Source organism: Mastigoproctus giganteus, chromosome 10 (assembly GCF_048544385.1).
Source record: "Mastigoproctus giganteus isolate SK-2022 chromosome 10, ASM4854438v1, whole genome shotgun sequence".
NCBI classification, from domain to species: Eukaryota; Metazoa; Arthropoda; class Arachnida; order Uropygi; family Thelyphonidae; genus Mastigoproctus; species Mastigoproctus giganteus.
In genome coordinates, this window is record NC_143584.1 from 190,859,869 (window position 1) to 190,882,096 (window position 22,228).

Sequence of the window (22,228 nt, forward strand, 5' to 3'; positions counted from 1 at the left end):
AATAGTTTCTCCTACGTCCTCGGATTGCCCTAATAATTTCGGAGAAATAAAAATAAAGAGTGTAGGACAGCTTAAAGGCATTACAAGATATAAGTTGTGGCTCGGGTATGCCCGGGATCGCAAACCCGTTCCTATAGTAGGACCCTGAGCTGAATTTGCATGTTATCTCAGCGTGAATTTAAGTAAATTTAAATGAATTTAACTATATGTATTAAAAAAAAAAAAAAAAAAAAAAATGATACACTGTAATTTGCAAGCCGGTGGGTACAAGTTTTCTACGCCGTAAGACACCAAGAATGCAAAGTGTATCCTATTTACATATATACATGGCACTAAATATAACGATTTTATTGAAAATTATATTGAAACGATAGGTTCAGAAAACAAATTTTTGAAATTAATTATGCTAATTGCTTTCCTGAAGTGATATTTCAGGTAAGCGATAGGGAAATTATTATTAATCAACTTGCCGTACAACGCTGTTAAGCCTGTTGAACAATTTTTATTACTATTGCAGATATAAGCAATCCTTAAACATTGCGATAAAATTATATTAGCATGCACTGATTTTGATACATTTGATTTCCAGTTTGTAAGGCTGACTACGTTAAAATTAAATGCATCTCTTTTATTATATACGTTTACGTCTATTTTATTATTATGTAATATTTCTATATGAAGATCCAAGTAATTTGCTATAGTATCGGAACTATTAGTTTTTTCCAACACAAGCTCCCCTGGATATAATCCACTGTAATCCTGGACAAAATGTGGACAATTAAAAACACATATATCATCTACGTATCTGTATATAAGTAGGTTATCTTGAAATTCTCTTTCTGTATAATACAGATAAAGGTTTGCGATTATGCTTGATGCTGGACTTCCCATAGGGGTGCCAGTCACTTGTAAGTATAACGAAGTTCCGTCATATACATAATTATTAAAGATGCATAATTTTATTAGAGAATCCCAATAGGTTAAGTCAACCTTTATAGCATTTTTATTTTCTAAATATAGTTTCTGGAGGACGACTTTTAAATTATCAAGATTAATACTCGTAAATAGACTGTTAAAGTCAAATGTTTGTATTTGATGAATATTGTTATTTTTTATAGCATTTATAATCGGTAAGTTATTATTTATTATAATAGTTTTATTTAAGTTATTTAATATAATTTTAAGTAACTTTTCTAACGTTTTTCCGGGAAATTTAGCATAACTATCTCTACATGATGTTATGAATCTAAAAGCAATGGGTGATTTGTGAAATTTGGGTATGCAATATATAAATGGATATTTTAGGTTATTATACTTTAACTTTAATTTTTTATGCAATGCAATTAATTTTTTGATTATTATATTAGAAGAAGATGTTATCTGTTTATATGTACGGCTAGACTGTAGTTCATTTTTTATAATATCTATACAATATGATTTACATATGATTGCATAATTGCAAGCAGCTTTGTCAACGGGAGTTATTATAAAATGTTCATGTATATCTTTGAGCTGCCTATTTATTAATTTGGTATTATATAGATTATCCTGTACGAATTTCAATTGATTATATTTATTAGATATGATATTAAGCATTGTAAATAACCACATGTGATAAGCTTCAACCGGTATATTATGTTTGTATGCTGATCTTATGCAGTATTTTAGTAAATCTAGATATAACAATTTTTTAAAATTAGATTTATTAATAGGTGGATTAGGTCGAAATTTAAAACCCAGTGATAAAATATCTCTAAGTTCGGGATATGGGATTATATCTAAATTGCCGGTTATAATGTGATTATGGTTAGGATCCACGTATCTATGAAATGAAGGTTTGTGACAAACACATGTATCCTGTCCGATGTTAATATTGTGAAGGTTTGTAGCTATTGTTTTATAGTTACACGCTTTAAGACCAAATGGTTTAGAATATCTAAATCTGATATTAATATGTAAGTTATTAATAGGCAGCAAGTCATTACGTAAATTAATAGTATTATGTAAATCTAAATCATCCATCATTTTATTTTGAAAGTATAAGATGAGGACAGAGTTTTCAGGCTGCTTGCTAACATTCAAAATATTAATTCTGAATTTAAAAATATCCAATATAATGTGCATAAGGTGGGAGGATGCAAAGACGTAATCATTGGTTTTTCTATATAGTGCTTTGAGTACACTAAGTTTAATACTGAAAAGTGTGTTGTGAATTTTACTAATATTAGTAAAATATTAGTAAAATTCACAACACACTTATGTCCACATTTTGTCCAGGATTACAGTGGATTATATCCAGGGGAGCTTGTGTTGGAAAAAACTAATAGTTCCGATACTATAGCAAATTACTTGGATCTTCATATAGAAATATTACATAATAATAAAATAGACGTAAACGTATATAATAAAAGAGATGCATTTAATTTTAACGTAGTCAGCCTTACAAACTGGAAATCAAATGTATCAAAATCAGTGCATGCTAATATAATTTTATCGCAATGTTTAAGGATTGCTTATATCTGCAATAGTAATAAAAATTGTTCAACAGGCTTAACAGCGTTGTACGGCAAGTTGATTAATAATAATTTCCCTATCGCTTACCTGAAATATCACTTCAGGAAAGCAATTAGCATAATTAATTTCAAAAATTTGTTTTCTGAACCTATCGTTTCAATATAATTTTCAATAAAATCGTTATATTTAGTGCCATGTATATATGTAAATAGGATACACTTTGCATTCTTGGTGTCTTACGGCGTAGAAAACTTGTACCCACCGGCTTGCAAATTACAGTGTATCATTTTTTTTTTTTTTTTTTTTTTTTTTTTAATACATATAGTTAAATTCATTTAAATTTACTTAAATTCACGCTGAGATAACATGCAAATTCAGCTCAGGGTCCTACTATAGGAACGGGTTTGCGATCCCGGGCATACCCGAGCCACAACTTATATCTTGTAATGCCTTTAAGCTGTCCTACACTCTTTATTTTTATTTCTCCGAAATTATTAGGGCAATCCGAGGACGTAGGAGAAACTATTTCTTATCTATACCACTATTTTTCGCCTTTGTGGAGTTCAGGTTCTATTTTTCCTACTCCTTTAGTTTTTCTTCTTACTATCTGCATGTTTCTCTTTGCGTTAATTTAATTTAATTATTTATTTATTTTTACCGTATCCATCACATAGGGGGCACCACATATTATTTTGACGACTATTACATTATGTCCTAGATACGGTCAAATGTAGTATGTATTATATATTTAATCTTGTTTTAATCCTTAAATTACGTTCTCTGTCGGGTCAACGACGATTAATATATGCTTACATTTATATTTTACTTATATTTCTTACCTTTGATTCTAATATTTCAAAATTTTTCTTAATTAATTATCTTCATTCGATTTATTTATATTCGATTTATATTCGGCCTATACTGGTTTATATTTGGTTTAGATTTAAATTACTTAGCATATATTGATCATCACAGAAACAGAGAACTTCTTGTCGTTTTTTGCCTTCATTCTGGGTGGTTGGCCCCAGTTGAAGTCATCTAGATTGTCGGTAAAAAGCGATAATAATAATTTTTTTTTTTTTTTTTTTTTTTGCGTTTTCTTAAGTCCTTGATGGTATTCTTATTATTGGATTGATTTACTTTTTCTAATGATATTCTATAGACATTGTGGGTGTATTGCATGATTGCTTGCAACTGCATTAACCCATAAATATTAGTTCTTGTCTTTTAACTTTCTTGCTTTTCTTTATTTCTTGCTTTCCTTTTATCACTAATATAACTATTAATATATATATATATATATATATATATATATATATATACACACGTTATGCTATTTCTTATCGACTTGCTTATTTACTTTTATTTATTGTGAACATGGCACTCTTTCTTTTAGTGGTTGCATCTCCTTGGGTGGGAAGTTATGCATCGACACTGTCAAAGGTGGCTTTTACTTTTGTTTCTTCTGCAGTGAATTTTATGATTTTATTTTATTTTGAATGCTGTAGTAGTTGGTATTCAGGCAGCAGAATCACAGCTTGCCAATTATAACCCCAAATGTTGCATTAGTATATTATACTAGTTCTGTGATTTACTAGTGTTTCTTTCTTTACAATAGTCTTGGAGACGTAACTATGTTCTATGTTTGTAAAAAAGATTAAAAAGTTACCTGAATTAACTTTTATAATAGAAAACAAGAACAGTACTTACCAAAATCTGGATTAAAAATTTCTTCAACAACTAATTGGAAAAATTCCTTGGAGACACCTCCTTCATCTATTCCTTGTTCACCTTCAAATTCTACTACAAGTTGTTTCTTCAAATTATTAGGGTTTTCCATTGCAATCATTTCCAACTACATATGGAAATTAGTTTTATAAGTAATCAATTAAAATGTTTCATTGCTAATATCACATAATGACTAATAGATGTCATGAGGATAAGAAAATCAATTTAATATGCAAATAAATAAATTCATATTTATACTCTCTATGAATGAGGCCCACAAGAGTGTACAACTTCTTCACCATAACTGTTTTATTGGATCCAATATACAGAGCAACAGTTAACAATGGACAGTGCATTTTTCACAATGTATGGGTTCGCTCTCACAAGGATGTAATACCCACATCTGAATGTTATTCGAGGATCACAACCATCCCTTTGAAATTCTGTAATGTGAGAATAAGCTTATTTTAAAAATTTTAACAATTTCATTTTAAGTCATGGGAATGAAATATAATGGGCAATACTAATCTACCACTGTAAAAATATGTTGAATACACCTCATAAAATATACTTAAACAGTTTGTTGATGTTCCAGAAAATCAGTTTCTTGTTGTCAGGCCTAGCAGGACATGACAACTCCACAGCTCAACAAATACAAGAGGAACAGTGACTTCTCAAAACATCACCAAACTGTTTAAATGTTTCTACTGAGGTGTCTTCAATTCAAATGCAACATTTTCCATAAAATAGCTTAATCTTTATACATGGCAGATTAGTGTTGCTCATAATAGTTCATTCCCATAAAATGAATAGCCAGGTAGCATACATATTCCAAATAATTAGATTCATTTTAATCACTTACAGACATGGTTGCTTTGAAAAAGTACAGGCTTTGTTCTATTTATATTTATTTATAGATATATACACACGTTTCTCACACACAGGGCACACAGACCCTAAATAAAGGTGAGAACGCTAGGAGTCACAGAAAATACAAAACAGTAATAATCAATACAAAACTAGAATTAAAATATATACAAAATTTACATTAAGAAAACAGAGTAAGGAGCAAATTCTTATAGATAGATGGATTAAGAGTAAAATTGGCTAAGGTAAAGAAAGACTGCACGAGAAGCATGCAAAAGTTCGATGAAATTTACCGGTAAAAGTACTTTGCCGTAAAGACATTTGTATTGTTGCTCGCTCGGTAAACAGACGGTGGGTGTTATCGGTCTGGAGTAGAAGTTGAATCTCACGGGAGCTTGAAACCCTCCCGAAGTGTGTGGGGGGGGGGAGTAACCTGACCTTTTTTCTTTAGAATCACTAATTGAATTAACTAATTCAATCAGAACAGGGTCATATTGGAAGTTCTGGCTTTGTAAAAAAATGTTCGTAACGTAGTTTCACCAGTAAACTTTTTCGAAGTTTGCCATTCTTCTCATGTGGGCTTCCTTTGCCTCTTTTTTTTTTTCCTTAATAAAAAATTTATCCACTAGTCCACCAGTGATTCTAAAGAAAAAAGGTCAGGTTGAAACCCTCCACTTCAGGAGGGTTTCAATCTCCCATGGGATTCAATTTCTACTCCTGACCAATAACACCCACTGTATGTTTACTGAGTGAGCAACAATACAAATGCCATTATGGCAAAGTACTTTTACCGGTAAATTTATCGAACTTTTGCGTGCTTCTCATGCAGGCTTTCTTTACCTTCACTGTAAAATCAATATTGTAGTTATTCATTACCCGAAGGAAACGAAAGAATTGTAGTTATTCATTATTGTAGTTATTCATTACCCGAAGGAAACGAAACAGAGGACTACCAAGTAAGTGATGAGTACAAGGAACAGGCAGTGAGAAACTAACAAACATCCAACTGGAGTTTGCTTAACCTGTCAGCAGATGCATGGGATAAAAAATGGTGCTTTTTTAAAGCCCTTCCATGCCAAAACTGAGAATTAGAGTGTTATTATCAAGCCAGGTAATGTACAACAGCTTTAAAAATACAAATTTAAAAAAAAAAAAAAAATCCCTATCACTGATTTCAACCAAGTATGCACAAACCTCTAAATTTACATAAGCTATTGTTATACAAAGGGCAACCAAACAGTTCTTTACACCCTATAGAAAACATTCCTGTAACTCCCATATGATAAGCCAATAGCCTGGCAATCTTACTGTGCAATTTTTGTCTCTCACTGGTTTCTAGTCCTCAATGACAGTATAGTGGCTTTGCTGCATTACTTATTTGGAGAGATCTAGTGTCAATTCCCATTAAAGACTGGAACAATTTCTGAAGTCCTCTTCAATCAAGGCTCTAATTAGCTAGTCTCAGGTAGAGGAGGCAGGGTTTCCAGCACACACACACACACACACACACACACACACACACACACACACACACACACACACACACACACACACACACACACACACACACACACACACACACACACACACACACACACACAACATTTGGATAGACATAATATATGATAGCACAATATAGTCTGAGTCACTGAAGTGCCTAAAACTAAACAACATAGATTTCTACTGATCATTATCCAAAAACTAAATTTTCAATAAAAATATTGCTAGTGGGTTCAAAAAATCTAGTTGGCACCAGCAACTAAAAAATCCGGTTGACAACCAGTATTTTGCAGGTCAGTCTATCAGCTAATGAGGCTGAATTGCAAGTTCTTCATTTTACAATTGTTGTAGTCTTAGTTGAAAGCTAAAATAAGATGGATTTTTAGTAAGAATGTTAAAATCAACAGCATTTACCCATTTGTATTTAATTGAGAAAAATAAATATCAGGGGTGATCATTTAATTCGCAGACTGGTGCAAGATTTTATGTTTACCACGTGAACTTTTCATAACTGCCATTAGAGGCACTCTCCCTGATTGCTACTGAGCAGACTGTGTGTGTGCATGGCAGTAATTGTCAAGCTAGTGTTACATGAAGAGAGTTTTTTTTTAGTTGCATGTCACTGACGATTGTTTTGAAGCAAGTATCATGTCGGACATACAGATTCAACAGTGATATGTGACTGGTTATTGTGTCAGATAGGGTTTAGATGCATTGGAAACAGTTAAAGAGATGAATGAAGCGTATGGTATTGAGTATATTGGTAGGATGGCAATATTTAAATGGCAGAGTGAGGGCAGCGAGTCTGTTGCAGATGACCCAAGACCTAGTCAGTCTTCTCAGTCTTCTCCTGAGCAAATCATAAAAGCCCAGGATGAAGACAAGTGAATTACACTTTGTGAATTAGCTGCTAGAATGTCCATTTCATAAGGCGAACATGGCACTCTTTCTTTTAGTTGGATTCCACACAATTTGATTCCAGAACAAAAAAACATCAAAGAGTACACTTGTGCAAAGAAATGCTTGATTGTTTGGAAACACAGGGTCAAAACTTCTTAAGTTGAATAGTGACGTGATGAAACTTGAATTTTTCGCTATAATCCAGAGAGTGGAAAACATTCTGATTCACCAAGACATAAGAAATTTCAAACTTCTAGTTCAGCTGGCACACAAATGATTCTTGTGTTTTATATATAAAAGGCATTCTTGATGATGCACATTTTGTGCCTCGTGGAACAATTATGAATAAGGAAGCATACTCTGAGGTTCTCAGAGTCAAACTTCGCCATGCCATTCGTGAGAAACATCAAGAACTTTCCAGTGTGAAGTGGTTTCTCCATCAAGATAATGCCAGGCCCTATACAGCTAATATTGTGTAGCTAATGATCACTGCCATAGGTGCGAGATTTTACCACATCCCCTTTATTCACTAGACTTAGCCCCGTGTGATTGGTCCCTGTTTCTGCTTCTGTAGAAAGCTCTGAAAGGAAAGCATTTCACATCCAACAACGATGCTTGCACAGTCACAATGGAAGCACTTCAGTCTTTCGAAAATAGCTTACAAGAAGCATTTAATGCGTGGGTATGAAGGTGGGGAAAGTGTGCAGGGAGAGTAGATCAAGAAGGAGAAATCCATAGAAGATTCAGATAATGGCAATTAAGATGATAGATCTTGCACCAATCCATGAATTAAATGATCACCCCTCATAGATATTAGATTATTCATTCACGATAACATTATAATGTTCACCTTATGGAGATTTATTTATATGCACAATGACTTAAGCTGAGTGTTCACAACTCAGAAGGTTAATCAGTAAATTATCATCTACTGGGATTTTTTTGATTTGCACTGCTTCAATACACTGATAATAATCAATTTGTCATTTATAATCAAATTTAACATATAAATAAAAATTAATCACGTAAAGCAGTGACAAGCAAGGTGCAGGCCACATGTAGCCCTCCTAGATGTACAACATGGCCCATGATCTAATCTTCAGGAACAAGAAACAAAAAAAAGGGGTTAAAGTCAAAGAATACTTGTCATATGCCTATAAAAATATTATTAAACAATCTTAGGTGTATTACTGATAATACATTTATATATGAATATATATTCATATATAAATACATAAACATTCGTATATAAATACATAAACATTCATATATAAATTCACTTAACTATTCATATTATAAATAAATATATAAATACACATTTTAGCATTACTGATAATATTTCAACATGAAAATATAAATAAAACAAAAGCACTTCTCATAAGAATAACTAGGACAGTATTCGGTATTGTTGCTTTGGTTTAGGCTCCAGAAAACAGCAAAATAAATGCAAGAACTTTCAAAAATCTTCATAAATTTTATTTTTTATGGAATAGAGATCACCTCAATACAGAAACTTGCCTAGTTTTATGACACTGGTCAATATGTAATGATTCAGAGTTTCCATTCTGTCTCATAGATGTTCTGTTTTTGCTGCATGCCTTTTCTACTTCCGTAGTTCCGGAAATGCTTGGTTCCTGAGTTATTAACTGGAATGTCTTATCTCCTGCAGGTGATTTCCTTCATCACGAGGTACTGACAGAATCTGGTGGTTTTCTATTCCAACCATGTACTCAAATCAGGAGCAAGTGGATATGCACTTTATGTATGGTTTGGCGGACAGCAATGCTCTGGAGGCTCGTCGTTTGTACACGAAAGGCTCCCAGAATAAAGATGTCCAGACAGGAAAATGTTTGAAGGTATCCATCGCTGCCTTTGTGAACATGGGACCTTTATACCTCGTGCTGCCGACAGAGGACGACCAAGATCTACGATTCCTGAAGCAGAGGGTGGACCAACTGCCTGACCACCATGCTCAACTGATTTAAACCCACTAGATTTCTTCTTGTGGGGCCATTTAAAGTCATTGGTTTATTCGACTCTGGTAGCTGATGTGGAAACTCTCTGCAATCAAATTGTGGCAGGTTGTGAGACAATACGAAACATGCCAGGAATTTGGTATTGTCTTCGTGAGTCCACGAGTCGATGTAAGGCCTGTATTCAGGCAGGTGGACATTTTGAACAATTACTATAAGGTGATGTGAACAGTTAAGTGTCATAGACAGACCTTCAAAACTCGGAAACCAAGCATTTCCAGAACTATGTTGATATAAAATATTTTTATTGTGTACATATGAGGAACTCATTCCTGAAGTTATGCCGTGTATTTTTGAGACACCCTGTATAATTCCCGCTTTCTCTTTCAAAGTAGTCTGAACGTGTGTAGCAAAGCAGTGAATGTTCTTTTACTGTCCAACTTCAAACTCACAGAATCAACTTTTCTTCTTCCTCATTTATTCATGCAACTTCCATTTTATGGAACAACCTTTCTTCATACATATTTCCTGAAAATTACAATCCAAATAAATCCAAGTCTAATATCAACAAATATCTTCTTTCGTCTTCTGAACCCCCAACCCATGCATGGCACTAAGTACTGTAGGTTCTAATACCTCTCATATTTGGAGTTTCCATAAAAATAAATAATAAATAAAATAACACATATCATTTATAATGCAGGTTGCAAACATTTTTTTCCACCTCAACTGGTCCCTATGCCAAAAAGGTAGCTCGCTACTGATGTAAATAAATTTAAAAGCCTTTTCAGTTTCATGCCATAATATTCAATCCATTGATAATTAAATTAGAGTTTAATTATCAATGGATCTAATATTATGGTATGAGTTTTCTCAGCTGCTTTGGAAGCCAGCATTATATGAATTTAATATTAACGAGCAAGGTAAACAGATGAATTTTTAACTAATTAAATGACATGAGGAGTTTCCTAAATATTGACTGTTCAGGAGAACTTTTTTTTTTGTGTGGAATCTCTCCCATTTGGCAATTAGCTTTTCACAGATGATGTCAAGAGATTGAAAAAGGGATGGCAAAATATTTGCTAATGCTATTGAGGCAGTGTTAGACAAACTAGAGAACTGCTATACTGGGGGGGGGGGGATGTACAAACCGACAGTTTGAGAGTAGCTACATGCAGAGATGAAACAGATTTTTGCGCTGCTTCTATAAGGACTTACAACATCCTGGAAAACAGGGTATGAGGAATTACAAAGCCTGCTAGAAGTCCTCATGGGACAAGCAAATATATGGGATGTAGTAGCAATACAGTCAGATCTCTCTTTAACAAACTTCCATATAGCAAATTTTTCTATGTAGCAAACTTTTTTGATTTCCTCTTGGTCATTACATTGAAAATAGTTTCCATATATTTCCATATAACGAACTGATTTTGAGAGACTCGGGTACACATTGTTCGCACCTCTGGCCTTTAAGTAATAAAGCTGATGCTGTAGAAAGCACGAATTAAGAGGTAAAAGGATTAAGAATTAACCCCTTTAGCTCTTAAAAGCTAAAGGGAGTTAAAGCTAAAGATCCATGAAAAAAGCTAATGATCCACAAATCAAGAGATAAAACATTCTACAATGTAGTGATGCCTGTAAAACACTGCAGGAGGAAACTGGCCAACCAAAGTGCGGGATAGAAAAAGATGGAAGGTTCTGGGCGAGGGCTTTGCCCAGCAGTGGGTCAGCAATGGCTAAAAAGAAGAAGAAAAACTTATACGCTACTGTACTGAGAAGTCACGGAGGTTAATTGCTATCTATGTGTCCACAGTCATTGGCAAAGATTAGAGCATGTTCCAGATGCGGACATTGGCTCTGGTTAACCTGTTTTCTACTGTAAGCATCCTATTAGAGAATTAGGAGAGAGTGATTTTCTTTTATCTCGGAAATTTATCTGTACCTGTTGTTTTGAAGAAATGAGTCACCACACTTTCACCTGTCTCTGTTTACATGGTAGGCACAAGTGGTCCCTAAATCAGTTTGGTTTGGATTTTATTGCCACATTAGCAACTAAGGCTATAATGCACCAAATCCCCTAAATCAGTTTTGTTTTAGCTGCTGTGCAAGTAACCTTACAGTAATTACAAGAATTTCCTCTTAACCTAAGAGGAAATTCTTGAGTGCAGTGGAAAAGTGGAACTTCTAAAATAGTGTATATCGAAGCGTAAAAAAAAAAAAGAAAAAAATAAAGAAGAAATTCTTTTAAAATTTGGTATTCCTGCCAGTAATGTATTAACCACTCTGAAAAACTGTTTCAATTTTCAAACTGTTTGAGGAAATGAGACCCAGTCAGAAGTATGCAGAATTATGCCTTTGTGAAGATGTAGACGAGGCAGTTTTTAAGTGGATGAAGTTGATTCAAGATCAAAACGTGCCGATGTCAGGGCCATTAATAAAAGAAAAGGCTAAGGAATACACATCTTTCCTGGGGCATAAAACATTCCAAGCCGGTTCTGGTTGGTTGGACAAATTTAAAAGTGCGATGGGTTACTCGAAAAAGTTATTTCTTATGAAAGTCGAGTTGCAATCGAAGACTGTACCCATTGGAAAGAAACAGTTTTGAAAAAAAATTATGGAGGATTACAAGCCCAAAGACATAATCAACATTGATGAAACAGGTCTATTTTTTAAATGTTTGCTAAAAAATAGTAAGGAGAGAATTACTCTTGGTTGGTGCAAATATGGCTGGTAATGAAAAACTGAAGCATTTGGTAGTAGGAAAAAGTAAACAACCCTGATGTTTCAAAGGAATAAAGTCGTTATAGTTGGACTACAACAAAAACTCTTGGATGACAAGTGAAATTTTTGAACTTTGGATTTTAAATTTCGATAGAAAGATGAAGAAAGAAAACAGAAAAATCACATTGATTGTCAATGACTGCCCTGCCCAACTTCACTTGGCAATTTCAAAACTTACAAGTGTGAAGTTTGTTTTCTTCCCTCCGAATACCGCATATAAACTACAGCCAATGGGACAAGGATTTGAAAATGCATTACCGAAGGCGAATGCTTAAAAAAAATTATATTGAGAATAGAAATCAACTAACCTATAGATTCTGTTATAGAGATTTGTGGATGTGCATATCAGAGTTGGCAAAAGTTTGGAGTCAAGATGTGACGGAAACAAAGATTAAGAATTGTTTCGCAAAAGCAGGTTTAGCTAAAATGCTAATTAACAGTGATGAGAGGGTTGAACTACTACAAGACATTGAGTAATCTTGGGAAGAGTTCCAAGCGAGGTTTGATCAGTGGAGAAATTGTTCTTGAAGAATTTTTAGGAGTTGATAATGATGGCATAGAAGCTGAATATCCGAGTGAGTCCAACATTTTAGAGCTTATTTAAAGAACTAATGACAATATCGACAATGAGTTGGATGGAAATAAGGGCAATATTAAGCCTTCCAAACAAGAAATGTAGGCAGCATTTCAAAGTTTGTCTTGAGGCCTTCAGTGGGAAGAAAATGCAACAGAAAATATCTTTCAGTGTTTAATCTGTTGTTGTGAATATTTGTATGAATGGTGTATAGTAGAATCCAATGTACAACAAAAAATAACCAAATATTTTATGACATAATCCTTAAAAGTCCCAGGGACTCACATCTGGTGAATATGGGCTTGGCACACCCAGGGTTCTGAGCTGGATATCATCATTCTTCTCTTTCTTGGTGATTCCCTTCTACTTCTGACTCTCTGTCTCTCTCTCTCTCTCTCTCTCTCTCTCTCTCTCGGTAATTGGGATTTTTTTTTTTGGCTTGCTGGCTTGCGGCGCAGTATAAGCCTCAGGCTTCCTTGCACCATATAGCTAATAATAATAATAATAATAAAGTGTACTAATACATTGTGTGCATCATCATGTAAGTAGTCATTTCTTAATATGTATGTATTAATAAATTAATTGTTTTAAAATGTTAGAAATTTTATTCATTCCCACTTATTTCTGATTTATTTCCCATCTTTCACTATATTTCTGAATTTTCAGTATTTTTCATTGTTGGAAAGATCATATTTCTTTATAACGAAATTTCTGTTTAACGAATTTTTTCAAGGGGACAATCAATTTCGTTATATGGAGGTCCAACTGTATATGAACATACATCTGCTTGTTGGAAGCTTGAAGTGGTGAACCCCATGTTTAGTCTCCTGACCTAAGTTCCAGAAGATTGGTAACTGTCTAGGAGGCGTCTGGAGCAGCTAGTGTATAATCTTGCTGCCTCTACTCTGCCAGATGGTGACTGGATGAAGTCCAAGTAGTGTGTATGTGGGGGTCATTGCTGAGGACACGTTATGTCAAAGAGCTGGTATATTCTTGCTGTGCATACACCATATCCAAAAATTTTGATAATACGTACAATGTGACCCTCCCTCTTCTTTTATTTTATCTACTGAATGCATCTGAATAATGAAACTAATAGAACAAACTTAACAGTGAAAAGATCTAAATCTCTCAAACACTTCCTTGCTCACCTCACAAATATACATGGTCTCAGTTCCAATCTCAATGATATCCATTTTCACTTACAGTCTGCTCATCCCCACTTACATTTTCTGACAGAATCCCAACAATCGGTTGCCTAATTATTCATTGAATGAATTCTTTTGTGTCAAAGGCAGTATTTGTATATAGGTCCACTCTCATATTCCTTGTCAAAGAATTATTTGGAATCTCCTCTTTTCAATCTTTTCTGGCTAACAATCTCTATACCCCATTTTGTCAAATACATCTATTGCCTCTATCATTCTCAAAACTCCACCAATCACTTGGAACACTTTGACTTCCTTTCTCTGAAACTATTTTCTCAAGTCCAACTTTCCTAACAGTGAGGTAATTTTCTTTGGTGATTTTAACATTCACAAATCCAGCTGGTTTCAGTTTTCTATTCACATAGATCCAGCTGGTCAAGATGACAAAGCTTTTGCAATTACTAATGACCTTGCAGAAATTATTCATTTACCTCCCAGAATACCAGACAACTGTAAGCACACAGCCAGCACATCTGACCTTTTTTCCCCAAACATCCCTTCAAAGTACACAGTCAAGGTGTGGTTTACTAGGCACTTGATCTCAACTTGGTGATGGTCTCTTCTGTAATGGAGCCTTTTGCTTGTGGCCATTTTATGTCTTGTATTGTTTGGCATTACAAGAATGTGAAATGGGATGATCCACAAGATTTCTATTTTTGTTTTTGTAGGCTGGATTATTATTTTTAATTTCTGATGTTAATGTTTGCTCAGATAAGGTCAATGAAATCCTTTATTCCACACTTCACCTTAAAATCTCATCCTTTATCTTAACCTTGGTTTTCCAATAAATGTGCTGAGGCTGTTCAAGAAACAAATGTTACATATTACAACTGGCTTGCATCCAAATCTCCAGGTTCAGTTTCTGCAGGAAAGATAGAAACAATTATAGAGTAGTCAATAATCAATTCAATCTAGACTTTGAATAAGCTAAGATTGAAAAACTTTCTTCCTACAGAAAAGACAGTTAACAATGCTGGTCTCTTGCCATAGTTATTGGTCAACTTCTGCACATCTATACTTCCACCTCTGTTAAAACATGATGCTCCATTTCCCCCCCCCTTACCTAAAGATAGAACTGACTTATTGGCATCCTACTTTTCTTCTAACTCGTGTATTGATGTCCTTGGTAAACTACCTGCTATTATTCCCAGTACATTCTACTCAATGCCACCTGTAACCTTCTGTCAAATGGATGTCAGAAGAATTCTGAAGCATCATGATGCTAAGAAGGCTCCAGGACCTGATGGCATTTCTCCAGCTAGTTCTCAAAACCTGTGCATCTAAGCTTGTTCCTGTTCTGTGTCACCTTTTCACACTTTCTTATTCCACTGAGATATTCCTTGGGGTTGAAAATTTGCTCATATCCAGCCAATTGCTGAAAAGGGTGACAAATTCCTCACATCCAATTATCATCCCACTGCACTTGCCTCTACTCTTTTCAAAATATGGAAAAATCCATTAATTGGCAACTCCTAAACTATCCCGAAACCTTCCATCTGATCAATGGTCACCAGTGTGAATTTCATCAGTGTCTATCCACTGTGGCTTAACTACTGGCTTATGCTATCCATCTATGGACAAATTCAATGGAAAGGTTTGGCAAAATAGTCTTCTAAACAAACTTCCATCTTATGGGTTGCCAATTATATTCTGCAATTGGTTATCCAGTTTGCTCTGACTGTTCACTGCAGATGAAGGTAGATGGCTCACTGTCTTCTAACTTTTCCATTAATGCTGGTGTTCCCCGAGGTTCAGTTCTTTCTCCCACACTTTTCCTCTTGTATGTTAATGTCCTTCTTCCACTGACGAAATTCTATCCACAGTTTTGCAGATGATAATATATTGCATTCCATCTTCCAGTTTGAGAAACCTTGCCCTACACAAACAGCTTCATCTTCTCAAATATCCACAATCAATTGCTTAATTGCTGATCTCCAGGTAATTCTCCAGTGGGGCAAAGATTACTTAGTTGATTTCAATCCTTCTAAAACTCAGTCCTGTTATATATCTCGCAAAAAGGATTCTTCTGCTTCTCTGCTTATCTTTGTTGACACTAAACAGATTTCTAGACAAGATCACAAAACTTTATTAGAGAGATTACTATGACTTCTAAACTCTGTTGGTAAGCACATTACAAATATTTATTCCACTGCTTCTAAAAAACTTAATTTTCTCTTTTGCATTACTTTCTTCAAAACAGTTATTCACTCTGTACAAATTGCAAATCTATCCTACCATGGAATATTGTTCCCACATCTGGAGAGATGCCCCAAAACCTCTCTCAGGCTTCTAGATTCCATTCAAAAGAGGACAGTTAGGTTAATTAATGACCCATCTCTTACAAAGTCCCCCCACTCTCTATCTCTTGGTCGTTCTGTTCCTGTTTCATGCTTTTTTTTTTTTAATAGATACTTCCATGGACACTGTCCTTTGAATTTACATCTATAATTACTACTCTCTTTTCCATGTACTGCAATCAGTCAGCATCCATTTACTTTCTAACTTCATACCCACAGAACCAAATTTTCTTCTCCCTCATTTATCCCTTCAACTTCTGTTTTCTGGAACAACCTTCCTTCACATGTATTTCCTGAAAATTATAATATATAGAAATTCAAGTCTAATTAGCATTAGTAGAGGCATATGATGCAAGAAAGCAAGCTTATGCAACATCAGCCAAAAAAAAAAAAAAAAAAATCACTTCACCCCTCCGTTCGTTCGAAATACCTGTCCAGCTGAGCCTTAAATTTATTTAGGCTATCAACTTCCACAACAAGGGATGGAAGTCTGTTCCACCAACCAATTACCTGCTGGCTAAATGCAAATTTCCGCACATCTATCCTACATCTGTCTTTCCTCAATTTGCCCTCTCAGGTGATTATTCTGAGCAAGAGGCAGTATCCCATCAGCATTGAGCATGCTCAAACCATTCAAGGCTTTGTACACCTCTATCAGATCACCTCGCCGGTGCCTAGTCTCCAGACACTGTAATTTGCAAAACTTAAGCCTTTCTTCGTAAGAGCACCCCTTTGTTCCATTCACTAATCTTGCCCTTCTCTGTACTTGTTCCAGCAGCTCTACATCCTTCTTGAAATGAGGCCTCCAAACCTGTATACAGTACTCAAGGTGCGGCCTGACCATTGCCTTATACAAGGGAATAATCACCTCCCTATCCCTGCTAGAAAAATTCCTGTATATCATTGGCAAGACACCATGAGCTACTCTTGCAGCCCATCTGCACTGTTCAGAGAACTTCATATCTGCCTGCACAATTATCCCCGGGTCCTTTTCATTCTCTACCACTGTCAGTGTAGTACCAGAATGCAGATTATGAATGAAGTAAATGTGTGTCTCTCCCACTCCCTTGCCTGGTGGGTTCCCCACTGCCAGCTAACATATCCCACCCCCGGAGCGGGATGGGCAGATTAACCCTCATACCGGATTCGACACTCCTTGGACATGACACCGATGAAGACATTCTGGGGCTTTGCTGCCAACGGCGATCTGAACTGGGTACTCTAACCTGGTTCCCTTTAAAACCCCATCCCCAGGCAGGGGAGGGAGGAGACAGATCTCTGTCTCCTCTCCTCCCTGCCTACCCCCCATATTTCGCCTGGTGGGGCTCGTCTCCACTGACCTCTTTGGGGATGCCTACTCTATAGTCCCTATTCTTCTATCTGTTTTCCCTTCAGTCTCCCTCCCTCTCTAACTAAATCAACCGAAGTACCCCTTAACAATGACGCCAAATTCTAAGCAACATCTAAATTCTACCGGTTTCCTGTAAATCTCTAAAACAACTAACACTATTAGCTAGCGTATAGCCTCACATGTCTAAATTTAATAACATCAAAATTTTGCCCGACCTATTTGGCCTTTAACACATCTCTTTAGCATTCAACCCCAACCAGTGATTTCCTAACAGCAATCCCATTGAGCATTAATGTCAAACACAATTTTTTTTTTTAATAGGTTCTAGCCACTGAAATCCCAGGAAACTAGGTGGCAGGACCTGCCAGAGCAATTTGTTGTGATACTGGATACACCCGGCTAGCCTCCACGCGGCAGGGTATGGGCAACGTTGGGCCCCACTAGGGTCCTGGCGGCCAATAAGCCGGAAAAACAATGGGCACAACATATCACACTGCACAGACACGGCCCACACACTTTCAAGTCTCTGGCTTGACAGTGTACTGTCCTCGATACAGCAAAACACACGCGGAGATGGGAGAAATCCCAGGTGCCGTCCGACACGAACGTACCTTATACCTTGTCAGTGTAGTACCACAGAGTTGATACATTGCTCTGGGGTTGCTGTTTCCCATATGTAGTACTTTACATTTGTCAATGTTAAACTTCATTTGCCACCTCTCAGCCCATCTGCTCAACCTTTCCAGATCCTGTTGCAGCAGCATAGCGTCAGTAGCATCCTTAACAACCCTGCCAACCTTTGTATCATCTGCAAACTTGGACATTAAGCTTGATATACCATCATCAATATTATTTATAAATACAGAAAACAACAATGGACCCAACACTGAACTCTGAGGGCCTCCACTAATAACATTAGTCCACGTTGAGCAGTGTCCATTAATTACCATTCTGTCTTCTGCCACTCAATCATCCCTTTATCCATAGCAACAATTTTCCACCAATGCCACACTGCTCCAATTTGTGCAGCAGTCTTCCATGTGCAACAGTATAAATTTTATTTTATTTTCCTGAGGCTCGAACCCATGTAAACAAATATCTTCTGTTTTCTCAACCTTCTGCCCACACAGGGTAGTAAATACTATAGATTCTAATACCATTCATGGGGGGTTTTCGTTTAAAAAAAAAAAAAATACAGCCAATTTATAGCTGAGTTGTTAAATTCTCTAGAATTCATTATAGTTTGGTAGGCAGAATGTAGATTCAAATTGTATTCTCTTGCTGCTTGTGTTTTGGGACCTGAATTAGTGGAATATCGCTTGGAGTTAAGTGGATACCTAAGTTCCTGGCAAGTTCCCTAATGGTTGCATGTTTTGTCTCTAAAACATGCAACAATTTCTTTAAGGACTGCAATTCATCTAGCATTGTCCCAATTTTAACCTGATGCACTCCTTACAATGGTAACAAGGAAAAGAATTGTCAGTTAAGCTAGGATTATCTATGAGACTGGCCTTGGAATACATGCCAGAGGCTATACAAGTGATGGACTCATGTATACTACTTATAGTCATTCCCATTTAAGTCAAAATTATGTTCTATAACAAAAGACACATATAAACATTTAGTATGTATGATATCAATTTTATGCAACGTCTATTTTTTCATTCCTTTCTATGTACTGCAAGCTGTCTAAGCTTATCTGTTTGCATATGCCTGATTACATCACATTTCCTACTTGAAAGTGAAATATTACAACTACGAATGGTATACAAGGCAAATGTATTACCTTTTTCAGATTTTATAATACATGAAAAATTTTGTGAATGTCTGTGAAATTATGTCATATTTCTTTGGCACTTTCCTGAAAGACAGACATTAACTTCATGTCACAAAGTCCAATGAATCACACATTACAGTGAACAATGCTATTATGGTGTATTTATATTTTGCAATGTAGACTACAACAGCACACATCTGATGACCAATTCATTAATGAAAATTAGCAGAAATTCACAAAAAAAAAAAAAAAAAGGATTTTAACTTAGTTTTATTTGCTTTTTTTTTTTCCCCCTGCGAAAAGGTAAAAGCTGGAGAAACTCTGTCGCCACCTATACTATGACAATAAAATAGAAAAATGGTCGAACTGAGTAAAAAGGAGCAGCTAGATCCATGAAAACAAAAACCTGAAGCCAACTGGAATTGTGAATGTTAAAAATCGCCAAGAAAAATTACCTCACCATTAGGAAAGTAAGACTAGAGAAGGCTGAGTTTCAAAGAGAGTTGGCAACTTTTAACAGAGTGACTTTTAATGGAGTTGGCAGAATGACAGAATGGGTGGGCAAATTTTAAGCCAGAGGAGATTGTAAGTTTGTAAGTTATGTGTATATGTCTACTCTGATATTCCTCTGATAAGAAATATCAGAGCACGCGCACACGCACGTGTTTGTGCGTGCGTGCGTGTGCGCACAAACACGTGCGTGTGCTCGATATAAGGGGTGTATAAGATTCTGTGGCAACAAATCTCATTCTTCCATTAATTGTCAACAAACCTTAGCTCACCAAGTGACCGAGGAGTTGGCTGTTGGCATTCAATGCAATCCAAGGGCATCGTAGGCATGTTCAATTGGATTTAAGTCTGATGATGCGCACCACAGCAGTCATTGGATATCTACAGTTTCAAGATATTCCTCCACCACTTGAACTTTAGGTGCAGTGGCACTGTCATGCATGAAAAGAAAATCTGGACCAACCGCACCCCTAGAGTCCATTTGGATTGAGCCTTCATAACACAATCCGGTTGGAAATGTTTTCACATGTAGCCACAGCAATCTCAAGAGACAGTTGATGACAGAACATCTTAGGGTTCTCTCTTGCTGTTAGAGTCAGATAGCAGTCTGTTCTGGTTGACATAGCCCTCACAAATGACCTTGGCCAGCTCTTCCTGTAATGGTTCCTATCTCCTGAAACTGCTTCCATAGTGCCGGGATGACACTGCATGACACATTAATCCAATGTGCCACCTCCACCTGTAACTGCCTGGCTTCAAGCCATCCAACAGTCTTCCATCTCAAAGAATCATCTAAACAATGACTTGCTGAGTACTGGAGATATGGCTAACCCACTGAGCAAGCCAAAAAACAGGAATGAAGTGATGTGGTCGCAATCTATGTCTTTATAGACATGAATAATTTGCATGTGCGGCTCTGTAAGGTGGTGGATCGATTTCTATTGGATACTCGAAATTTGCAAGCCAGGATGTTTATTATATCAAATATTTGACTTTGGCGACATTGTTCATAATAAAATATAGATGAAGAGCATTTTGTACTATTAATTTTGTCAAGCAGTGTATTAGTTAGGCTATTCATGTTGAATTTAGTAAAGTAAAAGTATAGGGGGATACATATGTAGGGACATACACACTACTCAGACTCCCTCCAGTCTAGCTAGCAGTGTAGAGGCAGCAAGATTATGCACAAGCTGTCCTGATGCCTCTAAGTGGCCCACCTGCAAATACCATTTTAGAGCTGTACCCTCAAAATATAAGGAATATTTTGAGGGTGCAGTATTTTGGATCTTGCCATGATGCCTATCATAACCTCAAAAGATCACTCATACTGCATGATGGAAAAGATGGGGGTTGCCAGAGCTTGGTCCTGAATACTAAATATTTCACCACTTTGAACTTCAAAAAGCAAAGCGGGGGTGTCGGCTCTCAACTAGTGCAACCAGATGACATTCAATACTATTCAGTATTTCTTTGTGACACAGAGTGGCGGCATTCTCTGTGTGATGTGGACCCTACATCTTGACCCCCCCTGCTCACACTGATTCACACTTGGGTGTGAATCAGTGTGAGCAGGGGGGTCAAGATGTTTTCATGCCAACATGCAAAGTGCAGCGTTTCATGCCTTGCACATGGGTGGTATACCCAGGTTTACTAAAGATCCCACTAACATGAAGGTACAAGCAGAGGACTTGGTTGTCACAGTACAACCAGACTTCACCAAAATTTGTCTAAATGGGACCTGAATAATAATTCCATCAGCATATTAGACTCCCAGGTGGCAGCTCCACACTGCCATAGCTGGAAAAAAGTCTGTGACAAGCGGCAGGGGACTAATCAATTTTACCTAGCAATTATGTAGCATGCCCCTTTTACCCTCAAAACATCCAGCATATACAATCTATAGTGAGCATCATCTGCCATCTCACCAATAATCAAAGTGATGTGGCAAGTGGGTCTCAAGGCCTGATGAAATAAAAATGCTGAGAATGACTGCAGCATGTCAAGACAACATGTTAATTCAGGTAATAAGTAATACAATGCAATTCCGTATTAAAAAGCAGGGATGAAAAAGACAAAATAATCAGTGTTAACAAGTAATAATGATGCAGCATTATTTTACTGTAACATAACTTATTGTAAATCCAAAAACAGACAAAATCTGGATCAAATATTGCTCAAGGACACAAAAGTCTCAGGGAGCCAGTAGTAGTGACGAGAATGACAACTATTGTGAATACATACTGAT

The 22,228-nt window shown here is 36.1% G+C and overlaps 1 protein-coding gene across 1 annotated transcript in view; it reads right to left on the minus strand.

Moving 5' to 3' along the window:
• Positions 1 to 22,228, minus strand: part of Ube3a (ubiquitin protein ligase E3A) — a 229,840-nt gene that overhangs the window by 104,196 nt on the left and 103,416 nt on the right. Inside the window, exon 4 of the mRNA XM_090383626.1 lies at positions 4,225 to 4,369. Coding sequence (XP_090239752.1) covers positions 4,225 to 4,369 — 145 coding nt within the window. The remainder of the gene's footprint in view (positions 1 to 4,224; positions 4,370 to 22,228) is intronic.